Below are 25,288 nucleotides of genomic sequence, written 5' to 3'. Positions count from 1 at the left end.
CGGTTTGTATTTACTCTGTATTTGACCAATGGGAGAAGCAAGCATTTAACACATCAGAAATGGATACAAATTGGTGTGTAAATAAATTAAAAACATATTTCTTTAAAACATAACTTATTCATATAAATTATATGTACGTACGTATGTATCCAAACTATAAATCATGAATTGGCAGACAGCTATTACAACGTAACATAGTGACATCAGTTGAGCCTGTTAAAGTGCTGAGTCTGTTCTGGACTCGGGTGCCGTCATGTTCTCCCGCTGTTGACGCTGGCGAGAAGGGGCAGGCTGATGTCATGCCACTTGTTGGGCATCTGCAACACCGGTTGCCATGGCAACCCTGGGGAAGAGGGGGTTAACAGAATACCAGGTCAGTGACATCACCGCTCCTTCCTCAAGAACATTTTTTTTTTCATAACGCTGTGAAACCGGACACTGAGCACGTCGTTCACACGCTGCTTAAAGACAGACACAAGAAAGGCTTTATTGTACAGAAGGAAACGCTGTGTGCCCTGGGTACCTCACTCTGAAATAAGACGAGATGGGAAAAGTACACACTTTCTTTACTTATTAAGTAGAAGTACAGTTAATTGTGTAAAAAAAAAAGACTGGTAAAAAAAGAAGTACTGATTCAACTTAATTACTCAAGTAAAAGTAAAAAAGTACAGGCTCCGAAATGTACTCTAGTATAAAAGTAAAAAGTGTTTTCTGTGCAAAGCGAATAGAAACGTCATCGCTTCCACATCTTTTAAGATGAATAAAGACTATATTTTTGGTCACGTTTTTGGTCCCACATTGTGAGATTTGTGATGATTTTTGTCAGTAATGATGTCACTCGAGCACTCGATCAGTGATGGTCACTCGAGCAATTGTGATGTCTCTAATGATGTCACAATGACCATGACATCATCAGTGATGTCACGCAGCAGCCGAGCTGCATAATGTGAGCCTGCACAGCGGGTGAGCTGCAGTGTGGGCAATCTCAATAAGACTGGATCTATCTCAGTTTCTAAATTCAAAGCTACTGCAATCATTTGGACCTTAATTAATACATTGTTTTATGTAGGCTAATAAAGAATCCATGGCCACTTTTCTGTGTTTGCATACCAGTATTAGGGATTTTCGCATATCGTCGCCTTGCTAAACTAATGGCCTAAGTCACTTTTTTACGAAAATGATATTTTTGCCTAAGTCAGCTCTTCAGGATGCTCCCCACCTCTGGTAAAACGGCCAACATCCTAATTGAAAAGAAAATGCTGTTTTTACCTCAATATTCGAATGGCCTAAATCAATAGTGTGACTAAATCAATCTAACTGTGACTTAGGCCATTTTATTTTTGCCTAAGTCACAAGACAATGTGACTTAGGCCATTTTACAAGCTTTTAAAATGGCATCTGCATCAAGGAAAAATAAATACTTCAACATAAATTAAGCTCTCTGTATGTACAAACTGCTAGTGGGTTGGTTGGTTGGTTGGTTACGGGTGTAGCCTCAGCAAGTGGGACACCGATTAGAATGAAGAGGACCAGAGGAACATATGCCAAGGGTGTTTATTTAAAGCAGATCCCTTGATGATGATGTACAGGCAGATGTACAGGCAGATGCAGATGTACAAGCAGATGCAGATGTACAAGCAGATGATTTAGGCTTCAAATAATGCATCTGTACATGGCAATCAATAGGGAAGAATGAAAGCAGCCTCCTCCACTGCTGTCTGGAGCACACACTGAGTGTGAAGGCTCTTAGAGCCTCTTAAGTGCAGGTGTGTGGTGATCAGTCCAGAATTAGGTGCAGGTGTGCTTAAGGGAGGGAAAATGGCTGGAGGTGAGGGAGTGATGGGTTATGGGAATTGGAGTCCGAGAGTCACTTTTGTACAGCCGCCCCCATATTCACTAGTGAATATGTATACTAAGAATAGTGACTAGAGGCAGAGGAATTGAAGGTAAGGAGAGTAAATGAGGCAAACCGTTCGGCTGTCATGGCCGCCCCATAGCAGGGTGAAATGGGGCAAGCTGCATGGCCGGTGGAAAAAGAGCCAAGACGGCCGGAGGCAGGGCTGAAGGGGCCATCTGGTCCGGAGGGCATCCAGGAGACAGAGCAGACAGGTTGAGCAACCCCGGATGATGTCCCAGACACTGACGCCACAGACAGGACCTTTCCGGAGGCCGACCTGGATGCTGGTGACGCCGGCAGGTATACTCAGGGGGCCGGCCCGGATATTGTCGACTCCGGCTGGACTGTTCTGGAGGGTGGCGCCGAGGGATGGGAGCCACGGAAGATTGGCGCTGAGGGATGGGCGCCAAGGGAGCAGATGGAGGTGCGGGGGCCACCAGAGCAGGGGGTGCAGGGGGCACCGGGACTGTAGCTGGGGGGGCCACCGGGACTGACGGTGCGGGGGGCACCGGGACTGGCAGTGCGAGGGGCACTGGGACTGGCAGTGCGGGGGGCACTAGGACTGGAGCCAGGGGGGCCACCGGGACTGGCGGTGCGGGGGGCACCGGAACTGGCAGTGCAGGGGGCACCGGAACTGGCAGTGTGGGGGTCACTGGGACTGGTGGTGCAGGAGGCACCAGGACTGGCAGTGCGGGGGGCACTGGGACTGGTGGTGCGGGGGGCACTGGGACTGGAGCCAGGGGGGCCACCGGGACTGGCGGTGCGGGGGGCACTGGAACTGGCAGTGCGGGGGGCACTGGGACTGGCGGTGCGGGGGGCACCTGGACTGGCGATGCGGGGAGCACCAGGACTGGCGATGAGGAGGGCACCAGGACTGGCAGTGCGGGGGGCACCAGGACTGGCGGTGCCGGGGGCACCGGGACTGGCAATGCGGGGAGCACCGGGACTGGTGGTGCGGAGGGCACCAGGACTGGCGGTGCGGGGGCACTGGGACTGGCGGTGCGGGGGGCATCGGAACTGGCGGTGCGGGGGGCACCGGGACTGGGTGAGGCACAGGGAGCGCCTGGACTGGGTGAGGCACAGGGAGCGCCTGGACTGGGTGAGGCACAGGGAGCGCCTGGACTGGGTGAGGCACAGGGAGCGCCTGGACTGGGTGAGGCACAGGGAGCGCCTGAGCTGGGTGAGGCACAGGGAGCGCCTGGACTGGGTGAGGCACAGGGAGCGCCTGGGCTGGGTGAGGCACAGGGAGCGCTTTCCTTGAGTACAAGCATCCCTCTACCGCATCAAGCCTCCTCAAGAGGTGTCTCAAATAGTCCATGGTGTCTCGTGCAGGTTGACCATGCTGCCGCTCAGGTGTAGGCCCAACTACATGGGGATGGTATCGTTGTGGGGGAGGGGGGTGCGATGGTGGATGATATCCCCACAACTGAAGGTATGGAGGTGCCCTTCTTCCCCCTACTGGCTGCTGGTTCCTCTGGTCCATTCCCACTTGCTGAGGCCCATCTGGGCTCGAAGGACCATGTACATGCAGCTGGATCGAATGCTCATCCATAGGGACTTGAGACTTGACTTGGACTTGCCCCTCAAAGACTTGACTTGGACTTTCCCCTCAAAGACTTGAGACTTGACATGGACTTGCAAAAAATTACTTGTGAGCAGTGAAATTGTTTGAAATGTTAAAGGGTTAGTTAAAACCCAGCAAAGAGCTGGAGGAAGAAGTGAGGAGAGGCACATGCCTCCTCAGTGTTTGATTTAATTGACATTTGTTTGATTTAAGAAGGATTTAAGTTTAAATTACAATTTGTTAAGAGTGACCCAGCAAAGAAGAGCTGGAGGAAGAAGTGAGGCACATGCCTCCTCAGTGTTTGATTTAACTGACATTGTTTGATTTATGAAGGATTTAAGTTTAAGTTTAAATTACAATTTGTTAAGAGTGACGCAGTAAAGATGAGTTTGCTTTATTAAATGAAAGTCAAACTGCCCTCTGTCTCCTGAGTCTCTATCTATGTGCTCCACTAGCGTTTTAAACTGTTTGTGGTCACAGAAGTGGGAATAAAAGATGTGCATTGTTTTGCCTAAGTCAGGTTTAAAATTGCCTAAGATGCAACGGCATGTTCATAAATTGGCCTAAGTCATTTAATCCACTTATGCAACATGATTTGACATACAGCGTTATTTGTATGTTAATAGTCATATATTGTCATAACCTTTTTGTGTGAAATGATTAAGGAATATCATATACTCTCTATTTGGTTCAGTTTTTTGTGTCTCCTGAAAAACTTGAAAATATGACTTAGGCCATTAGTTTAGCAAGGCGACGATATGGTAAATATCAATACCATCAAGGTCCAATTTGTAAGATTCCTCCACAACAATAACAACACAAAGCCACAAACATTTGGTACAACTGTTGCTGAAAGATTGTTTAAATAATCAGACTGCATCCATCCTTAGAGATTTATCTCTCATCAAGTTTATCACCCATCAAAGTCTGAGGACCAGATGGAGATGATTCAAGGGTGTAGTTGATGTGCAAATGATTGAATGGCAAATGATGATAACGGTTTAAATAAAAACAGCAAAGCAGGACAACAATTTAACTAAAGAAAGGTCATCTAATAAATCTTGTCTCAATCTCAGGAACGAAAACACCAAATCCGTTTCTCAGCAGACAAAGGGCAAACGGATCTGAGGTCTAATCACAGCCTGTTAACTCTTCAGGTGTGGCTGGTTTGACTGAGGCGAAGGGCTTTTAGACACTTAACAAAAACCTTTTTCTAGTGGCAAATAAATAACAATTTACCCTGTTCTAGCAGTCACACCACAACGCTAAAGCTGGGGAACAATAGGCTGGATGGAGGGGGGAAGAAGCGGGAAGGAGAAAAAGAGAGAAATTTGGGTTCAAATGAAGTGAATTGAGAGTTACTATTGACTGTGCTGCCCATCAGAAGTTCTAGGTCACACTTTTGAGCCTCTTAATTTGAGAAATGTGTCTAAACATGACATTTCACTAAGTATGACATGGGGGACTATGGATGTGAAGGTGACAAGTTCGAATCCCGGCTGGAACACATCTCTTAACCCAAACTCTTACAAAGTGTGGCCGATTTTCATGAATCTTAACGGAAAGGTGTAGCATGGGCCAAGGAAGAACCCATTGAACATGGGCCTTGGTGGAGGTCTGCGTTCGGCTATATATATATTTATATATATATATATATATACAGTATATATATACACATTCTCTCCAAATCTCACTGCCAGAAACACGACTTCCATCTCCTGCACTAACTTCATTTGCATGGATGTGGAAACGGCTGTCTTACTTTTGACAGCGATATTGAATTTGAGGGGTGCTTTGAAAGCAATTCTATTCCACTAAATTGCTTAAAACCAAATCTATTATATTGCCTAAAACCAAATCTATTATAGCTGGAGTGCATAACTTTGTACTGCAGAACCTTTGTCTCCCCCTTCTGGCGCTTCTGGCAGTGGGAGTACATGTGCTGCATTCATGTGTCTGGAAAATGAGTTCTCGGCTGTTTCCTTTGCTCTTTGTTGTCACGCAAATACTAGACACAGCTTCAAATACAACATATCTTCTTTTAGCATCCATGTTGTTTCCAAATTATGATTTAAAAGATCATGAACAAGGAGGAAGAACGACTTCCCAACTCGGGAAATCCGTGCTCGTTTCACTTCAGAAATTGATACATTCGGTCCGAACATTCAGAAGGTTTAGAAGAGCCGCATGACTGAATTATTTAGTTAGCAGAAGGCTTCAAGGCAAACTGGAAATTAGCCAGCTTGGCGGAAGCCTCTGATTCACATGCTCCAGGCCGGCGCGGGAAAGGCGCCACAGACACTGAAAACTAGGCTATGCTGTGAAATGCGGAGAGTTAAGTGGTGGTGATAGGCTTAATCAGCATTGTGAGAACTCTTTGCCAATGGCTTGAATGTAACGGATGTTCATTTTGATGTCAAAGTTACGCACTCCAGCTTTAAGATGTGGAAAAGGAAGTGAGCGCTCCCTACCCAGGTCCATGCGAGCTGCACCAAGGAGCCTGTCTGAGGGGCTGGGGGGCGTTTGGCCCCACAGGTCCAGGGTGAGAGAGCAGTCCTGGAGCTCAGAGGCCCACAGACTGTCAAACAAAAGCTGATGGGACACATCGCCCGGGGTCACCCTCAGCACGGGCGTCATCTGGACCAGCTCTCTGCCCCCCCGCAGAGTCAGACACCTGCAATACACACACACACACACAAGCTGTGGAAACTCACCCTTACACACATTATAGGTGACGCTTTCATGGATGATGTCATGGTGGACAGACATTTGGAAGTCATTTTGAACCAGGTTCCAAGTTGTAGTTTTTTTAACCAAGTTGTAGTGCCATGTCCCAACCACCACAAAAACATTAAAATCTAGATACAACTATTTGTGTGACTGAAAATACATCTGTCCACTCAAGTGGACGTATCTGTTCTCCAGATGTTATACGCCAAAGAGTAAAATGAGAATATGTTTTTCAAATGTCTCTCTATTGTTGTTCTTATTATGTGTATTCATACCATTTTGCTAAATAGTAAAACATTATTTTTCCGGACCCATATTGAGTTCCATTGAATCACTTTTTATACCGTTAATGCAGTGGTCAGGACATAACTAAACTAAAGCAAACATAAAACAAAATATTGATTTGTGATTTAATAATTCATGCATGACTCACACTCATTGAATGCATTCATAAACACACACTAGAACACAACGCACACACGGTCACAATGATGTATATTTACCCTTTGACGTAGGTGTTCTGACTCGTGTTTGCTTTAAAGGGAAGGTGTTTGGCACTTTTGATAAGGACAGTTAGTCGATCATTGCCCTGTGGCCCAGTGTTAACCCCTGCAGGGAGCAAGACAACGTGATGTCACAGCTATGTCCAAAAGAGAAGCTCTCCTGACCCCTAGTGCTGAATGCTGACCCCTAGTGCTGCACAAAAAGGAATCGGTCACTGAATAGTAGTCTCGCTGGCCAGCCTCCTCTCCCTGAATAGTGGTTTTTATCATTTATTATGTTGGCTTTTATTGTTATCTCAATGTCTGTAAAAGCTTCGTAACTGTTTTTAGAAGTGTTGGGTTATTGTCATTGTAACACTTTTTCAATTGTTGGTTATAACACATTAAGAAGCACATAACTGCATCAGAAAATGTCATAATAGAATATAATGCATCATGAATGTGCATTATGATGTGGTTACAACACATAATGAATTTGCATTATGTGTTGTAACACATAGGCACATGACATCATAGTGGCATCGACTTGACAATTCAGTTTGATATCAAGCTAATTATCTCTGGGAATCTTCTTTTATCTTTTTTATCTTTTATCTTCTTTTGTTTATAAGACTTTGAATGTATTATGAGCTGTGGATTTCTTATTAGTGTGTCACAATATCTAGTTTGTAAAAGTTTCTAAAAAGTTGACATTTTGGAGATGCAAGGTTTTCACTGGACAACAGTGATAAATCAGTACTGTTATCATGTCCAGAAAGCAGTAACTCACCATGGCTTTGAGAGATGGAGGATGCCTCACATTTTGAGCTGAGCTTGATCCTGACCAGCATCTCTCCTCTCTCCTGCTCCACTGCTCCCCCTTCTGGACTCTCAGGGCGCTGACAGACAGAAACACGACAGAAAAACTGAAACAACCAACTTCCAAACAAAACATTCCTTCAGACTACAGCGCTCCAAACGCTTTCCCAAAAGACTGCTAACTAGGGTTGAGCCGAATACTAGGATGAAATGAGTATCCAGTAAAGATAATTTACTTTTTACGAGTATGAGTATCATCTGAGTATATTCCACAGTATATGCTCTGCTCTCTCTCCTCTTCCCCTTCCCCCTTTCCACCTCCTCCCCATTCCCTGCTCTCTCCTCCCCCATTTTCCCTGTCCCCTCCCCACCTCCTCCCTTGCTCTGCTCTCTCCTCCCCCACATCCCCCCGCTCTCCCTCCCTTGCTCCCCCTCCTCCCTTTTCCTGCTCTCTCCTCTTTCCCCCTTCCCCACCTCCTCCCCTTCCCTGCTCTCCCCTCCCCCACATTCCCTAGTTCCCTCCCCATCTCCTCCCTTCCCTGTTCTCTCCTCCCCCACATTCCATCCCCCTTTTCTCCCTTTCTCTCTGTCTCTCTCTATTATGATTGTTCAATCTTGTTGTTATTATTACGGTACTACTGTAATTGTTACTGTTGTGTCAGCTAGATTTAGCTAGACATATTGTCTGTGAAGTCCTCTGAGACATGCTTGTGAATTAGGCCGGGCTATACAAATAAACTTGACTTGACTTGAATCTGAGTATAATGTGTTAATATCTGTACTCGTGATTAGGCCTGGGTATCATTTAAAAATGATACCAGTACCAATACCAGTACCCTTAAAGTGATACCGATACAAAGAGTACTTCATTCAGTACTTCAATAATGTTTGTTGTTGTTGTTGTTGTTGTTGTTGTTGTTGTCTTTAGCCATACTTTGAACATTTTGGTGGCATCTTGAATGCTGAACTGCCAACAACAAACTTAAGCCACACCCACTTTCAATCTAAACCCTGTCCACTTTTGATTTAAACCACACCCCCTCCAAATACAGATACACATAATGGTATACAGTACGTACGTGCTCATACCTATGCTAAACATTCCCGTGCCCTCCATTGTACCTTGGGACCCAGCGGGTACCAGTTGAACGCCCTTTCCTCGAACCTCCAGCCATCCAGCGGGATGAGAACCTCCCCCAGGAACACCTTTCTTTTCAGGGTGCCTGCATGCCACACGGAGGCCTGCAGCGTCCTCCCGTACAGCAGGGAGAGCTCTACGTGATACTGTCAAAACCAAGAGAATCAAATTAAACGTGTCCTTAGTGATGCAACGCACATTTAAGGTCGAGCCTTTGCAAAATGTTTCTCCTTACTTTTAAGACTTCGTCGTAAAGCGGGTCGGTGGTGTTCCTCTTCACCGTAGTCTTCAGCTTGCCGCTTTGGGTCTTCTCGGGCAGCAGGTACATCTTGACGTACCTACAAAATGGAGATAACATGTGCCACCACGCTGAGGTTTTGATACTGTAGAGAAGGTTCTATAATGAGCAGGCTTCCCACAGGTCCTTGAAAGTTTGTGAATTTGAGGTGTGGGAATCAAGGCCTTGAAATGTTTTCAAAATAGACCTGAATAGATACGGTTCATTGAAAGTGCATTATATATTTTGTGCAAGAATAGATTTTCTTTGTACTTAGCAGTTCACCCAAAACTGAAATGTGGTCATCATCTAGGCCTACTCCCCTTCATGCCAGTTGAAACAGAGGTGACGTTTGTACATATAACACACAGGGAGGTTGCCAGCACAACTCGAGAGAAAACCAGTCCCCACTGACTTCAGTACAGTAACAACTGAAGTCAATGGTGACTGGTTTTCTCTGGACAGAGGTGCTCACACATTCAAGCCACTCTCTCTTTTTAATTGTTGTCTGAGCTTCTATTCTGTAAAGCTGCTAGTTCTAAGATTCTCAGTGTTGTAACAGTAAAACTATGCCGTGAGAATTGGGCCTGGAATGTCATCAAGAATTTGATGTTTCAGAAGGTGTGGGAACCCTGAATAGGATAATACAATGCGGTGTGTGGTGCTCACGGGTGACACTTCCTCCTCTTGGCATCTCCGTAGCTGAGGTTTCTGCATGCGCTGACCGTGATCTGCAGACAGGAGGTGCTGGTGTCGTAGGCCAGGCCCAGCTCCAGCTCCCCGCTCACACGGCTGCTCTCAGACAGGCTGCAGTCTGTGCCCACGCTGCTGCAGCTGCCCTGCACCAACAAGGTTCAAGACTCATTTTAACAGCCATAATGAGTAATTCATTACAAACGAGCAATTTGACTTAGTGCAAGTATGCACGTCAACAGCAGAGATGGAGCAAAACAGGAAACAATCTCAAATTGAAAATGATAAAGTGTAAAGTAAAGGTCCTTTAACGTGACATCTTCTTCTTCTTCTTCGAGTCCGTAGCAATCTCAGATGTCGTTCTGCCAATATCGGGCACAGGCCACAGCTGATGGGGAAGGTTCTGCCAGGTCTTCTGGACTGCACTGGGGGGCATCAGCACATTCCAGTAGGTGGGACATTGTCTGCACAGATCCACATCTACACGTGTCTTCTGTTGTATAGTTCCAGGCTTTCATCAGTGCTTTGCACCTCCCCTGTTCTACACGCAGTCTATTAAGGGACTTCCAGGTTGTCCAGCCTAGATCGTGGCCACTAGCGAGGCTTTCTGTTGGTGTAATTCCTCTCTCCAACCATTCGAGAGCTCGTGTGTTGTAGCTGTGCCATTCATCTTCCCAGATGTTGGCCCTTGCTGCTTCTTTGGTTGTCTGGAGGGGCAGAACTGTCTTCGCAAAGCTGGCTCTGGATCGGAGCCTCCATGGGGGTGCTACATGGCCATGTAAGGGATGTCTGGTGTCTGTCTCCTGTGTTCTCCGTTCATCTTGAGCGATACCCAGTCGTCTGATGTGCGGAGGAGAGATGCCGGCTAGCGCATACAGGCACGGGACAGGTGTTGTCTTGACACAGCCCGTGATGATGCGGCAGGTGTCATTCAAGGCTGTGTCGACCAGTTTGGTATGACGTGATCGGCTCCAGCTTGAGCAGGCATACTCTGCTGTAGAGAAGCACAGGGCCATGGCAGTTGCACGGATTGTTGGTGGATCCGCGCCCCACTTGGAGTTCACTAGTTTGCGTAGGATGTTGTTACGGGTGTTGACCTTGGCTTTGGTGTTCTCCAGGTGTTTCTTGAAGGAGAGTGTCCTGTCAAGTGTAACTCCAAGATACATGGGATGTATGTGGTTGGACAGTTTATGGCCGTCCCAGGTGACGCTCAGTTCTTTCTTCGCATCTCGGTTCCTCAGGTGGAAGCTGCAGAGTTGGGTTTTTGATGGGTTGGGTTTCAGGTGGTTGTTATTGTAATAGCTTGACATATCTTGGAGGGCACTTTCAAGGACAGACTCAATTTTCTAGAAGTCTACTTGTTGGGTGGTGATGCAGAGGTCATCTGCGTAGATGAAACGCTGGCATTCTGGGGGTAATGGCTGGTCGTTAGTATATATGTTGAACAGGAGGGGGGCCAGTACGCTACCTTGGGGGAGGCCGTTCTTTTGGGCTTTCCATTTGCTCCTCTGGTCATTCAGTTGAACATAGACATGTTCGTGACATATAATGGGGGGTTTGGTAGGATAGTGTCCATGGGATAGAGCCCTGCATCCTGGTCCGAGTCCGAGGGGGCCCGGGGCCTGGCCCAACCCTAGGGCCGGGGTCAGGCTGTTTTTTGCTTTGTTTTTTAACGTTGATCCTCCACTCTACACTCTACTATCTGGTCTTTCATCAGGACAGGATGCTGCTTCTGCACTCACTCGTGGATTTTTTTTTTTTTTGTGCAGTTCATCACGTTATCAGATTCTTCTACTCACTCTGTGTCCTCCGGAGTACTCAGAGCTGGACGAGCCCTCCTGGTCACTGTCCTTGCTTTTCCTGAACAGGTTGGGAAGACTGGGGACTTTGGTGAGCTGAGGAGAAAAGAGCAGCCTCCGGTTAGAACAACCGGTTACAACTCCAGCTTAAAGGGGAAATAAGTTGTTTTGACTGATTTGACAGCTTTCCAACTCACTTCTCCCCCCAAACTATTTTCAAAGTGGTCCCTTGACCTCTCACCTCACCATATCTGAATGAGAATGAGTTCTGATACTCTAGTCTCCCTTTACAGATGTGCCCTTATGCTAATCCCATGCAGTTTTTTGCAAAAACCATGCAGTTCATTGTAGTGAGAACATCTTTTGAAACTTGACGTCACTGCATAAAATTACCTATTGTTGTGACCTCTATGATAATCACAGCCTCATGAAACTTTATAACCACAAACTAAGACCTAGGGCATTCAGGGCATGCATGGCTTTGCTAGAGTTATTCTATACATATTATAAATAAATATTATTATTCTATAAATTATAGAATGGAATGGGGACATATCAAAATTATGAAAAAACAGTCATGTTTAGTTCTACCTTGGGTAGGGGTATATAAAAAACTAAAGCCCTTGAGGATTTCGGGCTGTACTAATTGTGCCCCCGTCTCCCCCATCCCACCTTTGAAATCAAAATTACGTCCCTGTATGAGCGAGTCATTTCAGTTCAGAATAAGCTTTGTTCTCAAGCCATGGCAATGGCAAAGCAGTATTATTAAAGCATGACATTAATTTGCATGGTGATATCACCGGAGAACTAAAAATGTTGGACCTCTGTTCCAGCTAGCTTACTTGTCTGTACTGTGAAAATGTTACTTGATTGTTCATGTCATTTACAGGCCACCTTAGCTCAAGGGGGCAGTCCGGAGTCAGGACTGGGCCCAACAAACAAACAAACAAAAACTTGTCAATGTTGTTGCATTTCCTACTGGTCACCAGTAGACGGCAATAAAGGTTATAGATTACTCAAAGCCCCCTTTAAAGGCCTGGCTATTGGAGGGGGACTCTTTCTTTTCTTTTTGCATACCATATTGAAGTGACTTTTCCTTCACTTGTGCTGACACTGAAGGCCTTACTGCTCTGAGAGCATAATGGGATGTATGACATGCTGTGTGGTGAGATTCACTTACATTAGATCTGTTGATGTCTGTGTCAGACAGACTCTTGATTCACTTACATTAGATCTGTTGATGTCTGTGTCAGACAGACTCTTGATTCACTTACATTAGATCTGTTGATGTCTGTGTCAGACAGACTCTTGTGTGAGTATCTGCCTAAACTTCTGTTGTTGTCGACCCTCAGCAGCGCCTGGTCTCCTCGCACATCATTCTGAGATGTGGAAATCTCTGTATTTACAAAAGAGCAGTCAACACTTACTGCTTCAAATCTCCAAAAAGGGAACTAAGAACAACCTCATGTTCAGACACAGTTTTTAAAATATACAAAGGTTTTGAATGGGTTTCACGGTTCCTACAGCGCGCGCCCATGATGTGATGCAACTGCTGATGGTGTACACGTAAACAGCACGTACAGCATTTATTTTTTTTATCGTTCTTCGGTGAAAATTTCCCTTGCGGGTTTTTATTGCGCACAAGTTCAGCGTGTCAAAAGTAAGATAGCAGATGTGGCCTGATAACATCCAGAGGAAGTGTGTGTGTGTGTGTGTGTGTGTGTGTGTGTGTGTGTGTGTGTGTGTGTGTGTGTGTGTGTGTGTGTGTGTGTGTGTGTGTGTGTGTGTGTGTGTGTGTGTGTGTGTGCCATCTGATTTTGAGGCAACAAATTTGTACCAAGATGCACTTTGTCAACGCATTTCCCCGTTATTTAAGCAGCGAAGTGATTACATCTTCAATAACACATCAACCAAACTTACTCTTAATGTGACTGGTGAAGGAAACCACTAGATTCTCCACAGACTTATTAAACGGTTTGGAGTTCCTTAAATCCTGCAAATCAAAACATCACAATATTGACATTCGATAAACATTGATAATGTAATACTGGTGGAAATGTAGTGATGATGTTTACTTTACCCATGATCTGTTCAACATTGATCCATCAAAATGTGGTGGAGGAGTGGGCGGCACAACTGCAATATGACTGAAAGATATAAGGAGGGGGGGGGGGGGGATATGTTACTCGTGTAATGTTCTCACTTATCTTAACTTAATGTAATGTTTTCACTTATCTTCAAGTATTTATTTGATGGATTAAATCTGCCACAAGCATCCAAAAGGCAACATGAAAAAAGATGAATCATACCTCAGCATATTGTAGGACTTTAACAGTTTCTCCCCAACAGTCTCATGCCTGTCTGTAAAGCAGAAATATATATTATTAATGAAGTTTACTCAATTGTGACAAATCACATAATCACAGGCGTCTTGACAGTTACACAAAATATTCAAAAATTACTTTCAATTACTTTCCTGTGATTCTCTAAACTTTCTGAAAGTCATTTATATTGTCCTTCTGTATCTTGCCCCAGACATCTGATGCCCAAGTAAGGTGAAAAGCCAAAGTCTTCTTGACCCACATCTACAACACATACTTAAATATTCCCACTCCTCTTAGAAAAACAACAGGAACAACAACAACAACAACAACAACAACAACAACAACAACAACAACAACAACAACAACAACAACATATGCATCATAGTGTGAGCTGACTTTTAGAAATGCATGAGGGTTAAGACAATGATAATGGTTAATAATACTGTATAATTCAACACAAAACACAACATACTTTCAAAGCAAATGACTGGAAAACCATGACTGGAATCATACATTCTATATAAATTAATGCCATTAAACTATACTGTATTCTAGGGTACACTATATGAATAATGGATAACAGTGAATGCACACAAATATACATTTTCCATTCATGCAGTCAGTGTCACAAACCTGGAGTGACTGGAAATTTCTTTTCTCTTTCCTCCAAAAACCATTCTCCAGAGCGGATCTTGACATCCCTGCGAAGAGGAGAAGCTGGAAAATAACTAGGACACATGATTTTGTGTTCCAAAGCTAATATCTACAGTTTGTATATACTCTAGTTACTGTACCTGAGTCAATTTTTTTTAAGTAGCCTAACAGTACTTTCCTTTGACTTTTGACCTAAACTTTTTCTTCAACTTGAGTTTTATCTTACAAATACTTTTACTTTTATACATGAGAGTAGCAATAGTCACATCTGTCATATAGAGTAAAAAGGAGTGTTTCTGAACGGTCCATGATTAATACAAGCTTTGTGAATTAAAATAAAAAAATAAAAAAACTTTGAAAAGACTCTGAAAAGACTTTTAAAAGACTAAAGTCTGACAACCTCTCACATCCAACTCAGTGAAATGGCTTGAAAAGTATTTTGGTGTAAGGTCAGGATTAATGAGTAAAGCACTTGAGTAACTATCTAGACGAAGTCTAACATTTTAAAGGGGCATTTCACCTTTATCGAGCTCTACTGGCCAGTGGCCACCATTAGGAATTGCAACAACATTGATAGAACTTACTTTCCTACACAACTCCAAGAGACAGCTATTAGAGTAGAATCTTTGTCATTTGATTATTTTGGCTTTAGATTGAGGTTTGATATTGCTAAGTACTGGGAACTAGGAAGCACGGTTCAAAGGTGGTCAAGATGTGACGTCACCTAGGCTCGGATTTCCTACGCCGATCTCAGAGGAGCTTCACTAGCCCCGACCTCAAAGTCCAAGATGGCAGCTCCGCGCTTCAACAGTAGTTCAAGTTGTAGTAAATACTGTTTATTAGCACTTCTGTCTTATTTGTGTCTCATTAAATCAGTCATACACACAGTACTGTCTAACTTCTATCTGTGGACATGTTGCAGTGTTTGTATGTACAAAATATCGTGAAATGCGTTGTTTATCAACTGTTATTGCTAACAATGGCTAACCTGGCTAAAGCTAACCCTGGCTGGTTTAAAGCAGTCAACTCAGGTGTGACATCACTCAACTGGGATATTCCTAGTTCCCAATATAAAAATAATGCACAATTAGTAACAGCAGTCAGTCTGTGTGACTCTCGTGTCTCTACCTGTAGGCGTGGCAGACAGTGCACTTCCACTGGACGCCGCCTGCTCCCGCGTCCACGCGGCACTTGCTGCAGATGCGATGGCTGCAGCCTCGGCAAACGGCGCCCGAGTTCCAGAGCTTCCCCAGCGGCCTCTGGCAGCGCGCGCACGTCCGCTCGCCGTACTGCCGGCCAAAGCTCTTGGCACCTTTCCTCCGCAGCTCCTGCAGCTCCTGCTTCAACCTCCTGGGATAAAGGGAGGATGGAGGGATGCAGATATATTAATGCTGCATTCAAGACAACTCGGAACACGGAGCTTTCAATTCGGATTTTCCAACCTTTCACAAACACGTTGTTGTCTTGAAGGGAGTATTGACCAGCTGCCACCAGCAGTCAACACACTGGTTTTCAAAAAAAGGGGAGTGTATACAGTATGTTCCCAGGGTCCTACCACACATTAATCCTCCTATTGTGCTCAGGTCCCAATTCAAGTTAAAATATTTCATAAATATTATCTTTTTCTTTTCAACAAGGCTTCAAAACAGCTAGCCTATATAAACACAAGAAAGGCAATGGTTATCATTTTATTTTATTTTGAAGGTCTCTAAAAAAAAGTGGTTACATCTGTGTGATTCTGGGTGCTTCTGTGGATAATCTTTTTTGCTCAAACTTGACTCAAACATTTGTTTGGGTTTGATTGGTTTTGATCCTGAATGCCATACTATTAAAAACCTTTGTGGGTCAGATTTGACCCTATTTTGATAGACAGAGCTCGGGAACATATTTTCTTATAATGTGCTATATAGAGCTGGGGAGCATAGGTCATATGTTAGCATATATGACCTTAGGTTCCTTGGGACCCTGGGATATGTAGAACTTGGGAACATAGGACCCTGGTAACAGTATCCTTTGTCGATCTACTGTATCTGAAATTATATGGGACAGAAGTTTGTCTATCGTCCAACTATGCTCAATTAACAGCAGACAGCAGCTGATCCAATTTAAAGTCGCTCACAGTCTTCATTATTCCAAGCATAGGTTGGACAAGATTTATCCTTCTGTCTCACCACTATGCGATAGGTGTCGGGTCTCAGAAGGCACACCATTTAGGCCTACAAAATAACCCTCCAGCCGGAGGCGGAACTCGCCATCTTGGCTGCTTGGAATCCTCTCTGCTCCTCCCCACGGCTGTGCAACAAGAGTCTCTGATGCAGTCTCAGATTGTCGCCAAGAAACTCATTCTGAAGGAATGGAAGGCCCTCTCCCCACCCTCTTTTCATCTGTGGTTGATGGACATGGCCTCAGTGGTACGGATGGAGAGACTCAGGTTCCTGAGGACTAACTCACTTAAGAGATTTTCTGCTATTTGGGACCAGTTTCTGGCCTACCTTGACGAGGCTAGGGACGACGGGTGACTCGCCTGGCTGGTTTTTCATGGACCCCTTGTGTTGAATCCTATGTACCATATCTCTTGCAAGCACTTAAGTACGTCACCATGTGAGGTCCTCACCATGTGGTAGGTCATGTAATACTGTATGTATGCTTGTTCTCTCTCTCTCCTTTTCCTGTGTTTGAGACTGTTCATTTTTGTTCTTTGCATTCTGAAAAACGTTGGAAAATAAAATATGGGGGGAGGGACAGTATCCTTTGTCATGTTCCCATTATGTGCCATATAAAACCCATGACATCTTTTCAATGTAAAATGTAAAGTAGATGACACAATGCAGATCATATTAAATAGTATCAAACCAATGCAAGCCATGTGAAGATGTGAAAACTGAAAATATGAATCATGATTTCTGTTGATGTTGTCATAGTTCAGCCTTCTTTTTATTTACCACTACAGTAGCCTACATTGGTGAGGAGGAATTTCCAAATATCAGTAATATCAGTATGTAGCTAAGTATTATGAAAGTCAATGGAGATGACTTACTTTATTCTCTCGTCTTCAATGGTACGCACGAGTTTGTCCCTCTGCAGAACCTCCAGCACTCGCTCTCTCTCCAGAGCCTGAAGAAAACTCAGATCCATCTCCACACAGCAGTCTCTGATCTCTCGCTCTGTCTCTCCGGTCCTCTTCTCTCTGTTTCACCGTCTCACAGTTCGTGTCTCCTCCCCTCTGGATCCCTCCTCCGCCCTCCCCCTGGCGGTGGTCTACTGGATGCAGGATGCTTTCACGGCACTCAGACGAGATCTTTGTGGTCCGCTTTTCTCTGTAGCTGCAGTGAAAGTGAAAGAGTGAAGGTGTCAGATCTCCCTTCTCCACAGAGCCTCTGTCCACGTCACAGCCACTGGTCACAGCCAGTTATAGAGCAGTCTGTCACTGTTTCTGCTTGTATGACTAAACCACCCCCCCACCCCCAACTCTCAAGTGAGTGCGTTTACATGCACACAATAATCAGATAACTGGGAATAATCAGACAATGGCAATCATCTGATTTACGCGTTTACTTACTGCAGCGCATCATCCGCCGTGCTGAAAAGGTGGTCAGGTGCAGCCTGCCATCCCTTCAGGACCTACACACTGCCAGGATGCTAAAGCGTCTCAGAAAATTATGGCCGACCTCACCCACCCCGGACATAAAGTCTTCAGGTTCCTCCCCCATGGCTGAAGCCTGATGTCTGGCAGTACCATGTCTGACTCACTCGGTAAATGGCAACAGCAAACATTCAACTACATACATCCAAAATAAACCTAATGCAAAGTAACGACAAGAAATGCAATACAAAGAATCAAGCAAAGAAAAAACGTACCACCCACACGTCTCTCTCTCTCTCTCTCTCTCTCTCTCTCACACACACAAACACACACACACACACACACACACACACACACACACACACACACACACAGGTCCACTCTGTTTCCTGAGATAATGAATCTTGAGAGGAAGAAAGATAACAGAGAGAGAGAGAGAGAGAGAGAGAGAGAGAGAGAGAGAGAGAGAGAGAGAGAGAGAGAGATCATTGTGGCAGCAGAAAATAAAGCCTCTCTCGTTATATTTCTGTTGTGTCAAACGTTGCTACTGGCACAATGGCATATAAATAATAGTAGACTATAAATGAAGAAAACCTTTCACACATGGAAGCATTACTGAAAATATGAGATAGATGAGGTTTGAAACAAATGGGATTGGTTTAAATACACCAACTCCATTTGAAGAGATGTGTTTCCAAAACTGGGAGTAGGGCCCTTAAAATGAGTTTGGAAAGGCAGAAATCTCATTGGAATCATAGAGTTATTGGTATTGATCAATAACCTATCAACCCCATTGATATCCTATGGTCATTTTGCCCTATATAGTGCAGTAAAAAAGGCACCTACGCTGTGTAACCCATATTGTGCTTTCCCTTTCATTCCATGTAACATGTAGTAAGAGACGGGTAGGCATCACCTTTTTCCAAATGTGGATTTCTTATTTTGGAGCCAAACTGTCTATTGTGTGCAGCCAGGTGTAATGGGAGTAATTAGACAGGTGTCTTGAATTAGTTGAAGGAGACGGGGGAGTTGGAGCACCACAAAGGGCAGACAGCAGCGTTCCAATTAGGACACAAAGCTTCTGTCTGTGACTTACGGAGCTGCTTCCAACAAGCTACATGAGCTGAGCTGGTTGTTCTTCCAGGATAGACATGGAGTTTGGATTCCCTTTAAGGTAAGCTGTTGTGTTTGAGAAGGCCTAGTAACTAATTTCACTGGAACAGTGTTAGTCTCCCAATCCAGCCAGCTTAACTAATTTAACTCCTGGACTTTTATATCTTAGAGTTTCCTGGGTTTGTTGTCTGCTTTTTGGCAGTGGAGCTTGTTCACCTGAAAAAGGTGGGTTTTCTCACTCTTCAGTCACTCATTTCAAACTTTGATGTAGAAAGTGTTGCACGAGGAATTCAATTTAAGCTTTATTTTGAAATTTGATGTGTAACTTTTGGTCTCACTCATTTCTCATTTCCTTATGATGCCTCAGGTTACTACCCTGACATCAGCCAGGCCAAGCAGGCTAAACCTCCAGTTTGGCTGGTTCAGCAGCAGGGCAACCCGCCACTCGGCCTGGGAGCTCTCGGTCGTCCTCCTGGTTCTGCTGGCTCTCTCCTGGGAGCTCTCGGTGGTCCTTCTGGTTCTGCTGGCTCTCTCCTGGGAGCTCACGGTGGTTCTGCTGGCTCTCGCATGTTTACCTTCAAACCTATGCCTCCATTTATCCCAGATGTTTACAGTCCAGATGTTTACAGTAGTCCAGAGTCTGCAGCATTTCCTTATGGGCGTCAGTGGGACTCTGAAGAAGACGTCGAGCCTGTTGCAGTTCCGCTCAATCCTGAAGAAGACGAGGCTGATGTTCCACTGTATGAGTCAGCCTTTGACGCTGAAGAGGCCTCAGAACCAGTCAGCTACATCATGCAGTCCAGCAGCAGCTACCAGCATGCCAGACAGTCCTCGTCAAACACAAAATATGACGCTAAGGCTCTTGAACCCATGAGGCGTTTCACATTTAGCAGAGACCTTCGTGAGCCCACTGACCAGGGGCTAAGGGGGAAAGTGGACCAGTCTAAGGGGGAAAGTGGACCAGTAGCCAGAAGGCTTCGTAAGCCTGCTTGGTTTGACCAGAACTCGCGAGCCCGCTTCACTAAGGGGTAAAGAAGGTAATTTCCAAACCTACTTGGGTTGGGTGGTATTTTGTTTTCTGCTCTGACTAACCTTTGCTTTTCCCCATGCAGGGGAAATGTCTGATTTCCTGAGCTTCAACATTCCTGCTACCATCTGTTCTGTTGCATGGTCTGTCTTCATGAAATAAACCTTGTTGAGCTTGAAAGCAAAGTGTGCAGTTCTATTTGCTCATTCAAAATGTTGTGCAGCTGGTACACTTGTTCCTGCCTCTGAACCTGTGACATGCATTACTCGCTTACCCATGACTCCCTGTTGTAGGAAGACTGATTTCAGTGGAGGAGAAAAGTGCTAAAATTTCACTTGCTATTAGCAATAGGCTACATTGCTGAATGGCTTCTCATGTTTGTGGTCCATCTCGTTATTTCAACCCTTGTTTCACAACCTCTGGCAACACATGAGATCCCGACATGCATAGGTGGATTTAACTTATAGCTTTGGGGCCACTTCTGCAGGAGTCAGACGCTTAGATTTTTTTTTTTTCCGTTTTACATTTGAAATTTTGCCCGTTTGAAGCCAGATTTAATGTCTCATTTAAGGCTGGCATCATGGTCTCGCTCTAATGAATGGAAATGTAGAATTATAGAACAATAATTTTGTATGTTTATGTTTAGTAATGTCTATTATATTGCGCATCACTGTTTTTGGCCATGCTCAAAGACACATTACAAATGCAGGATAAAACTACTTTAATGAGAGAAAGATTATAGGTCAAAAGCAAGTGAAAAGGTGGCTTTTTTTTGGAACTATGACAGACAAGGCTGACAAGTCTTTCACTCTCCTTGGAGTGAATGACATCCATAGTGATCGACCACTTATATGGCTCAAAGCTTGGTACAGAAGTTGGCTTCAGGAGTCGTTGAGGTTGCAGCTGGAGGCCTAGGCTAACTTGGTGCATGTACTTGGGAAGGAAAATAGCGACGCTGTCCCTTTCCATTACTTTTAGATGCATTGTATTCAAATGTCAATAGGCCGCTGTACTAGTAGAAGCATCCTGGTAGCAACATGTAATGCTAGCTTGTTGGGAAGGGGGGTAAGAACGCTCCAAATTTGGCCTACATTTTTGGCATGGCCATTTTCAAAGGGGTCCCTTGACCTCTCACCAAGATATCGGAATGTGTGTATAGGTAGTAGGTACCCATGAGTCTCCCACATTATGCCTTAATTAGATTTTTTGATTTGTTCTACACAGTATATAGGGCTACTTGCCTCCAGTTACAATGTCAATATGTATATATTTTTTCTTTCCCCACAATTCACAGCCCCTCACATGCCAGCACTTTTGCATTCTCATTCTATAAGAGCGTTTTTCAAATGTTTTATCAATTTGGAACAACCCCCATCCCCCCCACCACCACTTGTTGGCGTGTGTGTGTGTGTGGGGGGGGGTTCCTCGCAGCTCTGGATAATGGCAAGGACGGGCTGTTATCTGTGCCGGGAGATAAGAGGCGTCATGCCAGGAGGCCACTGGAAACAAAGGTGTAATTTAGGCCCTACGGCTCACGCCGTCCTCTGTCTGTCCTCTGCCCACATGCACCTAACCCTAAACAGATTGTCCAGCCTGCAGAAGGCAAATTGGATGAAACGAGATCACAAAGCAAGATACTACGGGAGAGTTTCAGTGAGGCGATATGGAATAAACCCACTTGAAAAGACCAGAATGAGAGGTTTTTGTCCATGAGAGGTTTTGGTCCACTTACATGTCAAGGCACCGTCTCTCTATGGAGGACGTGTGGATGTTCCTATGCAATTTTCACGTTATGATGAAGTGTTGCTGGAGCCTGAACTCTACATCCGACTGACAGGAGGCTTTTAGTAGGGCTTTTCACACTGCATGCTCTTAGCCCGGGGCTAAGACTCTTAGCCCTGGGCTATCTTAGCCCCAGGCTAAAAGACTTAACCCCGGCTAAGTGTAGTGTGAAAAGCCCTTATTCATCATTAGTCAGTGGGCAGGCGGGGATGATTTCCACGTTAACCCAAATATTATAGCCTACTCATTTCACACCTGCCTCTTCTACACAGAAGGCCAGAATGATTCAAATGGTCCACGGTTTAGCAGCAGCGCCTATGAGCTGACATCCGAGAAGAGAGGGTGGGAAGCTCGGGGTCCTCCCACCACACCAGTAACACCACACCTGATAGGATGTTGGGTCTGACCACATGAGACTGATGCGGGAAGGCTGAGGCTGACTGCCGTGAGAACGCACCAGCCAGGCAGGGTCTCGTGACACATTTCACGCAGAGAGCAGAGTCGTGCTTCTTGGAAGACCTGCGTGTGTGTGTGTGTCTGTGTGTGTGTGTGTGTGCGCGTGTGCGTGCATGCGTATGTGTGTGCATGTCAGGCCCGGCTCCAGAACCAAATTACAGAGAGGGCCTGCCCCTGGCTTGGGGGGGCCAAGCTACCCAAGGGGGGTCCGGGGTACAAGATTTTGTACATTTTAAAGTAAAATTCGTCAAACTGGTGCATTTGAGAGCAAAATGAAGAGGCTAAATCTATGAAGAACTACACACATCTCTAATGTGTTGTGACTTTACAAATAATTAGGCCTAAACAATTAATATTAAATGTATTTACACAGTGTGCACAAATTGCATTCATTGTGACAAATTTACAATAGTTAATATCCAGCCAGAATCATTGCAAATGGAGGTTCAAAGTAACAGTTAGCAATAGCATTCAGTTAATCAATGCCTAATGACAGCCAGATTCCGTTTTAAACTTTAAAACAGAAAAACGGAAAAACATTTTTAGCACACACACAAAAAAAAAAAAAAAATGAATGGGGGGGGGGCCAGTTTAGGGAATGGGGGGGCCCGGCCCGGTCAGGCCCCCCTCCAACGCCGGGCCTGGTGCATGTGCGTGCGTGTGTGTGTGTGTTAGTTACAGCGAGCAGCCCCTACTATACATAGCTCATGTCAGCTCATGGCAGTGTGTCAGAGGAGCAGTGTTGTTACTCAGGAAGAGTACTGAGTCACTCTTTCCTTTAAAAATATATAGCTATAAATAAATATAATATACAGTATTTATTACTTGGTATCAAAAGTAATTAGTTACGTTACTTGTTATATTACTATATTGCTGTCACTACCCCCCTTTCATAAAAGTGACATATAACCTGTTTAGCCAGCTCCTTTTAGAACTCAATCCACTTTATTGGAGCAATAATGAACCTTACAGGAGGAGTCAACACTAAGCCAACCTGCATACTTTTTATGTGTTGGAAATTGTAATCCCTTACGCTACTCGCATTACTGGGGGAAAGTAAAATATTAGAGTAATAATATTGCTGATAGTACTGACAAACACTGCAGAGGAGCCACACAGCAGCTCGCCGCGGGCCCAGTTGTCTTTGAAGTGAGTGTGTGTGTGTGTGCGTCCGTGCACGTGTGTGTGCGTGCTTGCGCGCGTGCGTGCATGTGTTGTGTTGTGTGTGTATGGTTGGGCTGGCGCCTCGGGGGTTAATGTGGTATGAGCTGGCAGTATGATATTAGTCATCAGTGATTCACAAATCGTGACATCATCAGTAATCTGACTGCCTGGAAGCAGTCTAAGCACTACGATTGGTGCCGACTATTAGGAGTGAAAGAAAGTCACTCTCAAATGCCTCCACCGCTGTGAAACAACAATGCTATAGCTAGCGTTGCTACACGCTGAAAATGGCAAGTTTTGACTAAGCTTTGGATGGCGCAATAAAGCAGGCCTGCTTGGTACTTTCGGTGGATGGTTGTAAAGATAACATAGCCTTTTCCCCGCTAGACCAGAGTGAGAGTAAGACCAGCCAGACTCTCTCCGTCACCGGTACAGCGCGAAATGGAGATAGTCTGGCAAGCGAGACTACGTCATCAGTGATATCATAAATCCCACAACATGTTGGCGTATCATCTCCAGAGTATCCATCCACGATTCAAATCCCATTCAAATCGAGCGCACGCTACACTGTGACATCAGTGATTTGTGACGCAAATCGTGACATCATCAGTGATGTCATAAATCCCACTTGTTGCGCCCATGGTGCATCGCCTCCAGTCTCCACCCTATAAATCGAGTGCACGTAGCGTGCGAGATTGCTATTTTCTTAAAGGGGTTTCAAATTGTTTTCATGGGATGGTGTTAGAATTCCTTCACAATTGTTAGATTCTAATATAGCCTACTAATAATAACTAACTACTACTACTACCACCTAATAACTACTACAACTGTAAAATAGAAGAGAAACACTTCCGGTAAGTTGGAGTCACATGGTTTTCACTCATGAGTCAGGACGGTGGTTGGACTATATTTGGTCAGCTGAGAGACGCTCCTCCTGCACTGCAGCGCTGTGTGAGAGCTCCATACTTGCACATGCCTCTGCAGAGATAACATTCACATGTAACAACCCCAGTGTGCGTTACACATAAAAGGAATCAAGCATCAGTGAACACAATGTGCCCAGACTTGCATTGTTCAGGCTCACTTGAAGTCTACAGATGAATCAATAGTTGCTCTTTGATATGACAGTCTGCTACAGTATGTTTAGAGTGCGACACAACAACGCAATACGTCACAACCCTCAATAGGAAATGAAACCTCACCTATATATAGTGAATTCACAAGTATTTTACTGTGAATAGCAACACTTGCCCTTTTCCCTACAAAACATCGACTGACTCAACACACCCCTTTGTTTCTCAACTGAAGCATCAGTTTTCAACACTGGAGAATGAAATAATGTGACAAACCAGTCTATTTTACAGCAAACCTGATGATGATTCAACTGTTTGGCTTGTCTGTACTCTGTAGATGTTATTTTAACTTATTAGTTGAGATTCAACAAACATTCTGTTTGCTTTCCATTCCACACACCTGCACCAAAGGTATATGTATGTTGTCACATTGTCACATATACTCTATATATAATGTGTCAAACATCTGCCAGGTCTGCAGCCAGGCTACAGTTTAACAGTTAAACTATAGCCTGGCTGTTGGCTGTTTTCTAGAAGATGCAAATGAGTGTACGAGTTGACAATTCATTCTGAATATCAGGTTAGTTAAACTGTTGAATGTCAAGTAATGAGCTGTTGAAATGTCACAAATACAGCAGGCATGAGAACTAGGTTAGAGTGTTTAGGAGTACAATGTGCAGCTTACCTGCAGGGTGGCCCCTCTGCGCTCGCTG

At 44.7% G+C, this 25,288-nt stretch overlaps 1 protein-coding gene across 2 annotated transcripts; it reads right to left on the bottom strand.

Moving 5' to 3' along the window:
- Positions 1-8: 8 nt before the first annotated feature.
- Positions 9-25,288, bottom strand: sytl3 (synaptotagmin-like 3). Of its 2 annotated transcripts, XM_083643466.1 has the most exons (16): positions 25,261-25,288; positions 17,415-17,700; positions 15,506-15,727; positions 14,357-14,424; positions 13,709-13,760; positions 13,480-13,546; positions 13,320-13,392; positions 12,674-12,795; positions 11,400-11,495; positions 9,577-9,746; positions 8,866-8,968; positions 8,615-8,776; positions 7,464-7,572; positions 6,695-6,800; positions 5,933-6,135; positions 9-343 (listed from the first exon to the last, which is right to left on the bottom strand). In XM_083643466.1, exons 2-16 carry the CDS (start codon positions 17,510-17,512, stop codon positions 252-254), a joined length of 1,743 nt encoding a protein of 580 aa, XP_083499592.1. In that variant the 5' UTR covers positions 17,513-17,700; positions 25,261-25,288; the 3' UTR covers positions 9-251. The 2 variants fall into 2 exon arrangements, with proteins under 2 accessions (XP_083499592.1, XP_083499593.1); XM_083643467.1 differs by lacking the exons at positions 9-343; positions 6,695-6,800 and having other exon boundaries at positions 6,015-6,135.

Source organism: Poromitra crassiceps (genome assembly GCF_964638095.1).
Source record: "Poromitra crassiceps genome assembly, chromosome: 9".
Taxonomy (NCBI): domain Eukaryota; kingdom Metazoa; phylum Chordata; class Actinopteri; order Beryciformes; family Melamphaidae; genus Poromitra; species Poromitra crassiceps.
Note: the sequence above shows the minus strand (reverse complement) of the source record. Positions and strands in the feature narration are given on the sequence as shown.

What these genes read in the sequence shown, in the direction of transcription:
- sytl3 (XM_083643466.1), bottom strand. Translation starts at nt 17,512, where the DNA reads ATGGATCTGAGTTTTCTTCAGGCTCTGGAGAGAGAGCGAGTGCTGGAG. An exon ending in CTTCACCAGTCACATTAAGA is followed by an intron (nt 12,796 to 13,319) that starts GTAAGTTTGGTT and finishes TTGTAAATACAG; the next exon opens with AGATTTCCACATCTCAGAAT. An exon ending in CTCCATCTCTCAAAGCCATG is followed by an intron (nt 6,801 to 7,463) that starts GTGAGTTACTGC and finishes TGCTCCCTGCAG; the next exon opens with GGGTTAACACTGGGCCACAG.